We start from the raw sequence: 12,221 nt of genomic DNA, 5'->3' as shown, positions 1-12,221 counted from the left end.
GGTTTCATGCATGTTAACATTAGAAGCCTCCTCCCTAAGTTTGTTTTGTTCACTGCTTTAGCACACTCTGCCAACCCAGATGTTTTAGCCGTGTCTGAATCCTGGCTTAGGAAGACCACCAAAAATTCTGACATTTTCATCCCTAACTACAAGATTTTCAGACAAGATAGAACGGCCAAAGGGGGCGGTGTTGCAATCTACTGCAAGGGTTGCCTGCAGAGTTCTGTTTTACTATCCAGGTCTGTTCCGAAACAATTTGAACTCCTACTTTTAAAAATCCACCTCTCTAAAAACAAGTCTCTCACTGTTGCCGCCTGCTATAGACCACCCTCTGCCCCCAGCTGTGCTCTGGACACCATATGTGAACTGATTGCCCCCCATCTATCTTCAGAGCTTGTGCTGCTAGCCGACCTAAATTGGAACATGCTTAACACCCCAGCCATCCTACAATCTAAGCTTGATGCCCTCAATCTCACACAAATTATCAATGAACCTACCAGGTATCACCCCAATTCCGTAAACACGGGTACCCTCATAGACATCATCCTAACCAACTTGCCCTCCAAATACACCTCTGCTGTTTTCAACCAAGATCTCAGCGATCACTGCCTCATTGCCTGTATCCGTAATAGGTCAGCGATCAAACGACCTCCACTCATCACTGTCAAACGCTCCCTGAAACACTTCAGCGAGCAGGCCTTTCTAATCGACCTGGCCGAGGTATCCTGGAAGGATATTGATCTCATCCCGTCAGTAGAGGATGCCTGGATATTTTTTTTAAATGCCTTCCTCACCATCTTGAATAAGCATGCCCCATTCAAGAAATTTAGAACCAGGAACAGATATAGCCCTTGGTTCTCTCCTGACCTGACTGCCCTTAACCAACAGAAAAACATCCTATGGCGTTCTGCATTAGCATCGAACAGCCCCCGTGATATGCAACTTTTCAGGGAAGCTAGAAACCAGTATACACAGGCAGTTAGAAAAGCCAAGGCTAGCTTTTTCAAGCAGAAATTTGCTTCCTGCAACACAAACTCAAAAAAGTTCTGGGACACTGTAAAGTCCATGGAGAATAAGAACACCTCCTCCCAGCTTCCAACTGCACTGAAGATAGGAAATACTGTCACCACCGACAAATCCATTATAATTGAGAATTTCAATAAGCATTTTTCTACGGCTGGCCATGCTTTCCACCTGGCTACCCCTACCCCGGTCAACAGCACTGCCCTCCCCTCTGCTACTCGCCCAAGCCTTCCCCATTTCTCTTTCTCCCAAATACAGTCAGCTGATGTTCTGAAAGAGCTGCAAAATCTGGACCCTTACAAATCAGCCGGGCTAGATAATCTGGACCCTTTCTTTCTAAAACTATCTGCTGAAATTGTTGCCACCCCTATTACCAGCCTTTTCAACCTCTCTTTCGTGTCGTCTGAGATTCCCAAAGATTGGAAAGCAGCTGCGGTTATCCCCCTCTTCAAAGGGGGAGATACTCTAGACCCAAACTGCTACAGACCTATATCTATCCTACCCTGCCTTTCTAAGGTCTTTGAAAGCCAAGTCAACAAACAGATTACCGACCATCTCGAATCCCACCATACCTTCTCCGCTATGCAATCTGGTTTCAGAGCTGGTCATGGGTGCACCTCAGCCACGCTCAAAGTCATAAACGATATCTTAACCGCTATCGATAGGAAACAGTACTGTGCAGCCATATTCATTGACCTGGCCAAGGCTTTTGACTCTGTCAATCACCACATCCTCATCGGCAGACTCGACAGCCTTGGTTTCTCTAATGATTGCCTCGCCAACTACTTCTCTGATCGAGTTCAGTGTGTCAAATCGGAGGGTCTGTTGTCCGGACCTCTGGCAGTCTCTATGGGGGTGCCACAGGGTTCAATTCTTGGACCAACTCTCTTCTCTGTATACATCAATGATGTCGCTCTTGCTGCTGGTGAGTCTCTGATCCACCTCTACGCAGACGACACTATTCTGTATACTTCTGGCCCTTCTCTTGACACTGTGTTAACAACCCTCCAGGCGAGCTTCAATGCCATACAACTCTCCTTCCGTGGCCTCCAATTGCTCTTAAATACAAGTAAAACTAAATGCATGCTCTTCAACCGATCGCTGCCTGCACCTGCCTGCCTGTCCAGCATCACTACTCTGGACGGCTCTGACTTAGAATATGTGGACAACTACAAATACCTAGGTGTCTGGTTAGACTGTAAACTCTCCTTCCAGACTCACATCAAGCATCTCCAATCCAAAGTTAAATCTAGAATCGGCTTCCTATTCCGCAACAAAGCATCCTTCACTCATGCTGCCAAACATACCCTTGTAAAACTGACCATCCTACCAATCCTCGACTTCGGTGATGTCATTTACAAAATAGCCTCCAAAACCCTACTCAATAAATTGGATGCAGTCTATCACAGTGCCATCCGTTTTGTCACCAAAGACCCATATGCTACCCACCACTGCGACCTGTACGCTCTCGTTGGCTGGCCCTCGCTTCACACTCGTCGCCAAACCCACTGGCTCCAGGTCATCTACAAGACCCTGCTAGGTAAAGTCCCCCCTTATCTCAGCTCGCTGGTCACCATAGCAACGCCCACCTGTAGCACGCGCTCCAGCAGGTATATCTCTCTGGTCACCCCCAAAACCAATTCTTCCTTTGGCCGCCTCTCCTTCCAGTTCTCTGCTGCCAATTACTGGAACGAACTACAAAAATCTCTGAAACTGGAAACACTTATCTCCCTCACTAGCTTTAAGCACCAGCTGTCAGAGCAGCTCATAGATTACTGCACCTGTACATAGCCCATCTATAATTTAGCCCAAACAACTACCTCTTTACCTACTGTATTTATTTATTCTGCTCCTTTGCACCCCATTATTTCTATCTCTACTTTGCACCTTCATTCACTGCAAACCAACCATTCCAGTGTTATTTTTTACTTGCTATATTGTATTTACTTCGCCACCATGGCCTTTTTATATTTTTATTTATTTATATATATATTTTGTTTGCCTTCACCTCCCTTATCTCACCTCACTTGCTCATATTGTATATAGACTTATTTTTCACTGTATTATTGACTGTATGTTTGTTTTACTCCATGTGTAACTATGTGTTGTTGTATGTGTCGAACTGCTTTGCTTTATCTTGGCCAGGTCGCAATTGTAAATGAGAACGTGTTCTCAATTTGCCTACCTGGTTAAATAAAGGTGAAATAAATAAATAAATAAATTTATGCAGCTCCACTATACGATACATTAAAAAAAGCTGCATTCGACAAGATTACCAGCACAGACTGGCCAGGGAAGCAGGGGAGTATGGGAGTGACCAAGAACCAAATGGTCTCTCTGAAAAAGCTCCAGAGGTTCTCTGTGGAGATGGGAGAACCTTCCAGAAGGACAACCATCTCTGCAGCACTCCACCAATCAGGCCTGGTAGAGTAGCCAGATGGAAGCCACTCCTCAGTAAAATGCAGAAGACAGCCCACTTGGAGTTTGCTAAATGGCACCTAAATGACTCAGACCATGAGAAACAAAATTCTCTGGTCTCATGAAACCAAGATTGAACTCTTTGGCCTATATGCCAAGCGTCACGTCTGGAGGAAACCTGGCACCATCCCTACGGTGAAGCTTGGTGGCAGCCTCATGCTGTGAGGATGTTTTCAGTGGCAGGGACTGGGAGACTAGTCAGTATTGAGGAAAGATGAATGGAGCAAAGTACAGAAAGATCTTTGATGAAAACCTGCTCCAGAGTGCTCAGGACCTTACACTGGGGTGAAGGTTCACCTTCCAACAGGACAATGGCCCTAAGCACACAGCCAAGACAACACAGCAGTGGATTTGGGACAAGTCTCTGAATGTCCTTGAGTAGCCCAGCCAGAGCCCAGACTTGAACCCGATCTAACATCTCCGGAGTGACCTGAAAATAGCTGTGCAGCGACGCTCCCCATCCAACCTGACAGAGTTTGAGAGGATCTGCAGAGAAGAATGGGAGAAAATCCCCAAATACAGGTGTGCCAAGCTTGTAGCGTCATACCCAAGAAGACTCAAGGCTATAATTGCTGCCAAAGGTGCTGAATACTTATGTAAATGTTATATTTCAGGGTTTTTTATACACTTGGACAATTTCTAAAAACCTGTTTTTGCTTTGTCATTATGGTGTATTGTATGTAGGAGGGGGGGGGGGGGACTATTTAGTCCATTTTAGAATAAGGCTGAAACGTAACAAAATGTGGAAAAAGTCAAGAGGTCTGAATACTTTCCGAATGCACTGTAACTAGCTACCAAGAAGCCATTTCAGGCTTTTGATCAAGTTAGAGTAGCTAGCTTGTCTTTCTTAGCTCGCATGCCTGCTGACAAGGTTGATAAACTTTAGAAAAGCAAGCAATTACTAAATATACTGAATAAGACTCACATTCCTTTAAATCTTTAACCCAGATTTGAGCAGAGATGCAAAGAAGATTAGTTTATTTTAAAAAATGCATCAGGAGTATACAGACAGCTCAAGAGGTATGCTTAAATATGCAGAAAAATAAAACATATTTTTTACACAAAATTAAGCATAATGATTATGGCTCTAGATTGCAGGGGGAAAAAGCTTTTTCAGGTGTTTGAAAAATGCTAAATATGGATAGCCTACTTGTCAAATAGTGGACTGTAAAATATTAGTAAAGTAAGGTTTAGGTAAAAATCCACTCACAACACTGCACCCTAGTGGCTCTTTCAAGTATTTCAGTAGAATTCTGTGCTTAGATCAGTAAGATACTGAATGTTCATGAACTTCGTGTTTATTTAGAAAGCTCTAGGTGAACCCCACTTCCACTTCAAGACTCAGCAGGTTTGCCACACGTCAGAGTCAGCAAACACTAGCCAGGTCTGAACACACACACAACCACACACGTATGCTGTAGTGGGGGGATGTGAGTCACATGTGGAGGGGGAGGAGTCTGCTTCTTGGCGGAGGTTTCTATCTGGCCAAGTTTCTCTAGGTTGCCATGGTCTTCTTTGGTTGCTATGTTCTGATCATTGTGGTCTGGAATAGTTTGGTACAGCCACTCTATAGCATAGATCATCACTGTGCCATACATATGTTAGATTCTCATGATCTCTCTTTTCTCCCTCTCTATTTTCTCTTCCTCTCTCTCTCTCCAGCTCTCCAGCCACAGGAAGCCAGCGGAACTCCAGCGTGTCTTTCAGCCTGCCCCCCTCCTCCTGCACCCCTCCTTCCAGTCTGCCCCCTCACCTCTGCAGCCCACCAGACACCTCGTCCCTCTCCTCGCCCCCCTGCCCCTCCTCTTTAACCCACTCTTCCTCACCCAGCCTTAGCGACCTTTTCGGCCTGCCCACCTTGCCCATGGAGAGTGTGAGAGGCTTCGGCAGCATGGGCGGTAGCCTTGGTGGAGGGTCCTCGTGCGGTGGCTCGCGCTCCCCCTCGCCGCTCACCCTAATGCAGGCCATAGCCACCTCGGGCAAGTCCTTTGCCTCCAAGCCCGTGGAGCTGTGGAGCAAGCTGGACGTGGCCGACTGGCTGGACAGCCTGAATCTGTCGGAGCATAAAGACGCCTTCCTGGACAACGAGATCGAGGGCGCCCACCTGCCTTCGCTGCAGAAAGAAGATCTGATTGACCTGGGGGTGACGCGGGTGGGCCACCGCATGAACATCGAGAGGGCCCTCAAAATGCTGCAGGACAGATAAAGCCAGGGGGTGTGGATTTATCTGGAACGCTCTCTCTCCTACCTGTTCTCCTTCTCAGTCTTGGAAAGTCTGGGACGATTTAGGAATCGGGCCTCTGACTACTCCCTTCCTGCCTCGCCTCTGTGGCGTGTTTGTGTTTGATCGCTCCCATTCTGCTTCCCGAGGTATCAGGGGATGTCGGAAACCTGGAGGAACTGCTGGGAATAGCCTGGAGAAAGGCGGCGTTCCCGAATCGAGAATGGAGAAAGAGTGGGAAAAAATCCTGCATCTTTTTAGGGATGCTCATGATACAAAAGACCACACTTTGGAATACTCTTGAAACGTAACCCTCAAACACTTTGAAATACTGATAGAAATCAGTATTGGAATACTCAATCCTTTTTCAAGCTCCCCCAGTGCGGGTGTTTGAAACCAGCTGAGCTGGTTGGCGCTCCTTTTCTATCTTTGCTAGGGTTTCTTCAGAGAATATTTCTTCACTAGAGTCAAACCGTGGGTTATGTTTATGGGTGGATCTGATGTTGTAGAGGCATTTGAAAAACAGACATTTGAAAAACATTAGAAACGAGAACCTTTGCAGAAATGTTTAGCTGAATCCTTAACCATATCACTCGCTGCAAGCAAATACACACACACACACACACACACATACACACATACACACACACAGATCCGACGATGGCCTTTTCCTGAGAGAGAGAATCATGATGATGTGTTAGTCACTCTAATGCATGGCTGGAAGGGCTCCACTGTAGCAGGCACCACTGTCCCCTTCACATCCCTGTTCACTGGAAGGTGTGTGTATTTGCATTTTGTCAGAGACATGTTTGTGATGTATGTGTGTGTGCGCGCGCTGTGGGAGGTTTGTGAAACGTGTTTTAGAAAGACATGAGTGAGAGTGCGAGGCCTAGATTCTGTCAGTCTAATCAAGGTGTATATTGCATCTCACATTCCAGTGTTCGAACGTGTAAACAGGGCTCCATGGGATTTATCTTAATGCGACTCCGTGCAGCCAATGGCCATGTCCGTTTTAGGTATAATTCTGGGAGCCGCTTGTGGATTTGACAGCTCTAACACAGTTCCACCTCCGACATTGCAAAAACAACAACAACAGGATGGCATGAATCTGATAGAATCTAGCCCTAAGTGTTGGCATCATGTGTGTTGTCATCGTCTTCCACACACTTGACAGCGACCCCGACAGGAGTGGGATGCAACCCCCCTACACCCTACCGCCCAACCAACCAATCTCCCTTCAGGCCTATAACAGAAATAATCCACCTATCACAACAACTTGGGGAACACACATTTTTCTGCCATAATATCGCCATCTCTCCTCTTTGTTCAGCCATATTTAATCACTTCTAATCATTGAGTGATTCCTTTCACAAATCAAACATTGTTTTCATATTAATATCAGTGTGTGCTGCTGTGGTAAAGGTGAGGGATGTATTTTCTTTGGTTGACATAATGATTCTCGGCGAGAATTTGAAGACGCCCATTTTGAAAGGATGAGAGCAAAACGGACGTTACTTTGTGATCTCTGTTAACGTAGGACACTGTGGTTGACTGTGTGCTCGTTGTTAGACAGCTCACCTACAGTATACTGTGTAGTGCAGGGGCCAAGAATAATATAATAATATTAATTCACTCAAAACTCAAAAATGTGGCGCAGCGGTCTAAGGCACACCATTTGAATCCAGGCTGCATGGAGTCCCATAGGGCGGCGCACAAGAAGAGGTGTTAATCCTACCTGGTGTTTCCAGAGGGAAGAAAAGAGATGTGACACAGTAGCACTGACCGAGCAGGCTTTAGATGATGCATTTGGTCCCTGTTCATTTGAGAATGAGTGTGAGAGTCCTCAGTAACACTTTACTTAAGCGTGCAGGAATAACCATTTTAGAAGGCTTGCTTATAAAAAGTTATAACGTATTATTACTACAGGCTTCAAGTAAAGTGTTAGTGAGTCATTTTCTCAACACCAGTGATAAGCTCTCACACCAATGAGCAGGTAGAACAAGCTTATCTTTTAATCAGAGCTCTCATCTGACAGCCAATCAATTGTCTCCATCCCTTTTCATGAAACACCATTACTTATATGTTAATGTGAGAATTGCTGATAGGTGAGTACCCAGGAAGTGTTTGGTGGCATTGATTTTAAGTAAATGGAATATATTTATTGCTTTGAATGTGTACAAAGGAATGATTTCAAGAAAAGAGTACATCTATAGAAAAATTATATGTATAATATTTCGAGAAAGAATTTCTATGAAAGAATATGACCATTGCATCCACCCTCAGAACTTATTCCCTTGTCACTTTATCCCTGTTTTGTGTTTGGATAGTGCCTCAAATAGAGCATTATTCTCTACACAGTGCCCCATTTCTGGCCTTTCTGCCTCTGAACTAGATTAGAACTACTCCATAATGCACTGCAAAGAGAAGTGTGGAAGCCATGTATTCTACTGTACCCAGATGACCTATATATATTATAACATATCACTAAAAAGTGAACAGTATGTATGATCATTTGAGACATATCCATGATTCTATCAGTTCCCGGGGATGTTCTATGAACATAACCGTGATTGTTTGGATTGTCTGCAATTTAGGGTCTCCTGTTGGACCCCAAAATAATGCTACCTTGGTGAGATTCCTTTCTCTCTGTCCCTGTGTGTAACTGTATGATGATGAAAGGAAGATAAAATTATGATTAAAAAAAAGGGAATACCAGGCTAACAGAAAGAGAGGACTTGCAGGAGTTATAACGCTGCTATAATCCATTCATTATTTTAAAAGAAACAACAAAAGAGTGACATAGGAAAAAAAGCACAGTATTTTTTATGATTATATAGAATTATATGGAATTTTTCTAAAAGACATTTGGAGAAAAATGTTCAACTCTGAAGTGTGGTTTGCCAAAAAGTTTTTAAAATATATATATATATATATATTAATTAATAGAAATTGATATTATCAGATTTATGAGGAAACTAAGAAGCAATATTTTTACTGAATGGATCTCCTTGGTTGTGGTTTTTCCCAGTCTTAAGATGAACTATCATGATATATCATCACCTGTTGATGTTATGAACACTGATAGATGGAGTGGACAGAAGACATTTGTCCAATCAAAATGTATTTTATATACTATCCTCTGGCCATCACCTGCCTATCTTGAATATTGTAATTTTTGACAATTCCATTCACTTAGTCTGTGTATAATGTGTGTATAAATGACTGAAACGCTTTAAATGTATACATAAGCTCATAGTCCACTGGATCGAAAACTGTCCCGATGACACTTTTATGCTCAACTTACATAGACATGTACAAAAAAAGACTAGTTGTGACTGTTGACTTCATGGAATAAAAAAAACATATCACTAAGCTAATTTATTTGCAGAATCATCATAGAACTGAGTAGTGGTATTAAGAAGCTATACAAACCATCACTGTGTGACTATAAGGCTATGCTACATAAGGACTGGCATGGCTCACTATCATCACTACCATCACAACACAGTCCTTTACTTACCCATCGGCAACTATTTTGATACTTTTGTTATTTTCTCTTTTGGTTGAATTTTGAATTTATTTTTTATTCTACATAATTACGAAGACGTTTCCGGCTCTTTTGTGTATATTTGTGTTCATGTTCCATATGTTGTAATTCCGCATACTTAGAGTCGACTATCTAATTATCAAAATTAAAAAGAAAGAGAAGTTCTTTGTAACTGCACTCTTCCTTCCCCCCCAAAATCCTCAATACTTCTTGTATGGCAACCAAAAGTTACTGTAAGAAATAAATATAACATTGCACTATGGTTGTATTAATTTAATTCCTGATGTGCCTATTTTTGTGTTTCAAGCGTCTTGCTTCTTTGAAACCGTCTCGAAGGACCATGAAAAAGAGCGCCACCTCCCAAATCAACAACAATGTATCCCAGTCATGACATCACTGTAATGGGGGTCACGCTGCCGCTGACAGTATACTGTAGCTTCCTTCCTCACGAGCCCTTACTACTACACGTGAACACACTCTCACGTAGAACACCCTGTCGACAACTGCCTTAGCCAGCTAAGCCACCGAAAAGCTAGCGATTTGATGGCACGGGTGGTGGCATTGCAAGCGAGGTCAACCAATTCAACTCAGTTGCACTTGTTAGCAGTTGATTTTACTCTTCAGTAACACAGACCCCAAAGCAAATCAGGGGGAGAAAAATTGGTTTATTCAAAGAGGACAAATCATAGATGTTATGCTGAGAGGTAGATGTTCATTCTCCCCTGTCCTCAGTGATTCTCTCCACAGAACAAAGGGACAGGATGTAGTTTTATAACCCAACCCTAGCCTGTGGTTGACTAATTACAATTCATTGCAATAAAACTGGGCCAATATTCAAAATACAAGTATCCTATTTCATGCTCAATAAACAATTTGGACCAATGAGAACTTGCCATGTAGCTATGAGTCCCGGACTGAAATTCCTACCATGTCTCTGACCCATTGATCATTAATCCCCTATTACAGAAAAAAACTATTTCCATTGACCTTTAGTACTCTATTGACCTTTAGTCCTCTTGGCCTTTAGTCCTCTTGACCTTTAGTCCTCTGCGTTGTGTATTTATCTTCAAATATTCTTAAACACTAGCACAATTTTTCAATAGTTGTTGGCAAACTGGGCGTCCAATAGACTGATACTGCCAACATGTTGATATAAACTACACTACTGTTTGCGCAAACATTGCCTACAATGCCACAAGGGCCCGATTCCGACCCAAGCTAAGCGCGTGTAAATGGAATGTAATTCCTTTTTTATGTGCTTTTCTCTCTATGCGTATTCTCACCTTGAACTTAAGCATGAGAATCGGGTGCTATACACCTGCTATTCGTTTTGGTTTGGAGATCGAATACATGACGGTGTGGCGGTGTGTCTGTCAAAAGATATGCCCATATACTGACCTTTACTTAATTCCCTAATAATTCCCCCAACTTTCAATCAAAATCAAATCAAATTGTATTGGTTGAATAAACATATTTTGAAGATGTTATTGTGGGTGTAGTGAAATGCTTGTGTTCCTAGTTCCAACAGTGCAGTAATATCTAACAATACACAACAAAACACACAAAGCAAAAAAAGCTAAAAGTAATGGAATTAAGAAATATAGAAATATTAGGGAGAGCAATTTCGGAGTCCGTAGTGTGTGAATGACCAGTTGAAGTCGGAAGTTTGCATACACTTAGGTTGGAGTCATTAAAACTCCTTTTTCAATCACTCCACAAACTTCTTGTTAACAAACTACAGTTTTGGCAAGTCGGTTAGGACATCTACTTTGTGCATGACACAAGTCATTTTTCCAACAATTGTTTACCGACAGATTATTTCACTTATAATTCACTGTTTCACAATTCCAGTGGGTCAGAAGTTTACATACACTAAGTTGACTGTGACTTTAAACAGCTTGGAAAATTCCAGAAAATGATGTCATGGCTTTAGAAGCTTCTGATAGGCTAATTGGCATCATTTGATTCAATTAGAGGTGTCCTGTGGATGTATTTCAAGGCCTACCTTCAAACTCAGTGTCTCTTTGCTTGACATCATGGGAAAATCAAAAAGACATGAGCCAAGACCTCAAGAAACAAATTGTAGACCTCCACATGTCTGATTCATCCTTGGGAGCATTTTCCAAACACCTGAAGGTACCACGTTCATCTGTACAAACAATAGTACACAAGTATAAACACCATGGGACCATGCAGCCGTCATACTGCTCAGGAAGGAGACGCATTCTCTCTCCTAGAGATGAACGTACTTTGGTGCTAAAAGTGCAAATCAATCACAGAACAACAGCAAAGGACCTTGTGAAGATGCCTTTGAGTCCCCAGGACCAGGACTGAGAACCACTGCTCTTCATATATAGACAGGCATTCATAGCTCTCTTTATCTGAGGACAGAAAACTTCACAAGAAACAGACTTCATAATAGTCAAATTACACCGCACTGAATAAATATGTTACTATTATCTCTGTCCTCACTTCCAGGGACAGGAACTACACAAAAGTACCTGCCCTATCCAGAATAGCCTACTCTCTCACTTTGACAGTTGGGGCTGCTATACTTTCACCCTCCTCCATGGCTGTTAGCTAGCTACCTACAAATGAATTTGGAGTTTGTTTTTTACAGTGATAAATACATCAAAATAGCTAGCTAAGTGAATTAAATATCACCAGCTACCTATCTATACAGTATGTGAAGTTGGCTAGATAGCTAGCCGTGTGTCGCTTAGGCCGCCCATTGTGACTCACTTGTGGCCGTGCTGGCAGCATATAACAGCATGTTCGATTGTGCATCAAAAATTTAGCATAGCAAGTTTGCATGAATGTCTGGTTATTAAATGGCTACATAGTTAAATAGTAATATCCTATAAAACACTCTGGTGACAAACCCACTTTGCTGCGCTGTTTCCAATTGTCCACAATTGCTGGAAGAACCTATTCAAGTAAGTAAATACATTC

General features: G+C 42.8%; 1 protein-coding gene across 1 annotated transcript in view; it reads left to right on the top strand.

Annotated features, from left to right (window-relative positions):
• LOC129854024 (SH3 and multiple ankyrin repeat domains protein 2-like) overlaps positions 1–9,546 on the top strand; it is a 271,897-nt gene extending 262,351 nt beyond the window's left edge. The window contains exon 25 of the mRNA XM_055920631.1: positions 5,164–9,546. Within this exon, the coding sequence (XP_055776606.1) occupies positions 5,164–5,707 (544 nt within the window). The 3' untranslated portion in view covers positions 5,708–9,546. The remainder of the gene's footprint in view (positions 1–5,163) is intronic.
• Positions 9,547–12,221: the final 2,675 nt, after the last annotated feature.

Source organism: Salvelinus fontinalis, chromosome 4, assembly GCF_029448725.1.
Source record: "Salvelinus fontinalis isolate EN_2023a chromosome 4, ASM2944872v1, whole genome shotgun sequence".
NCBI classification, from domain to species: Eukaryota; Metazoa; Chordata; class Actinopteri; order Salmoniformes; family Salmonidae; genus Salvelinus; species Salvelinus fontinalis.
The sequence above is the reverse complement of the archived record's forward strand: the minus strand, read 5'-3'. Positions and strand labels throughout refer to the sequence as shown.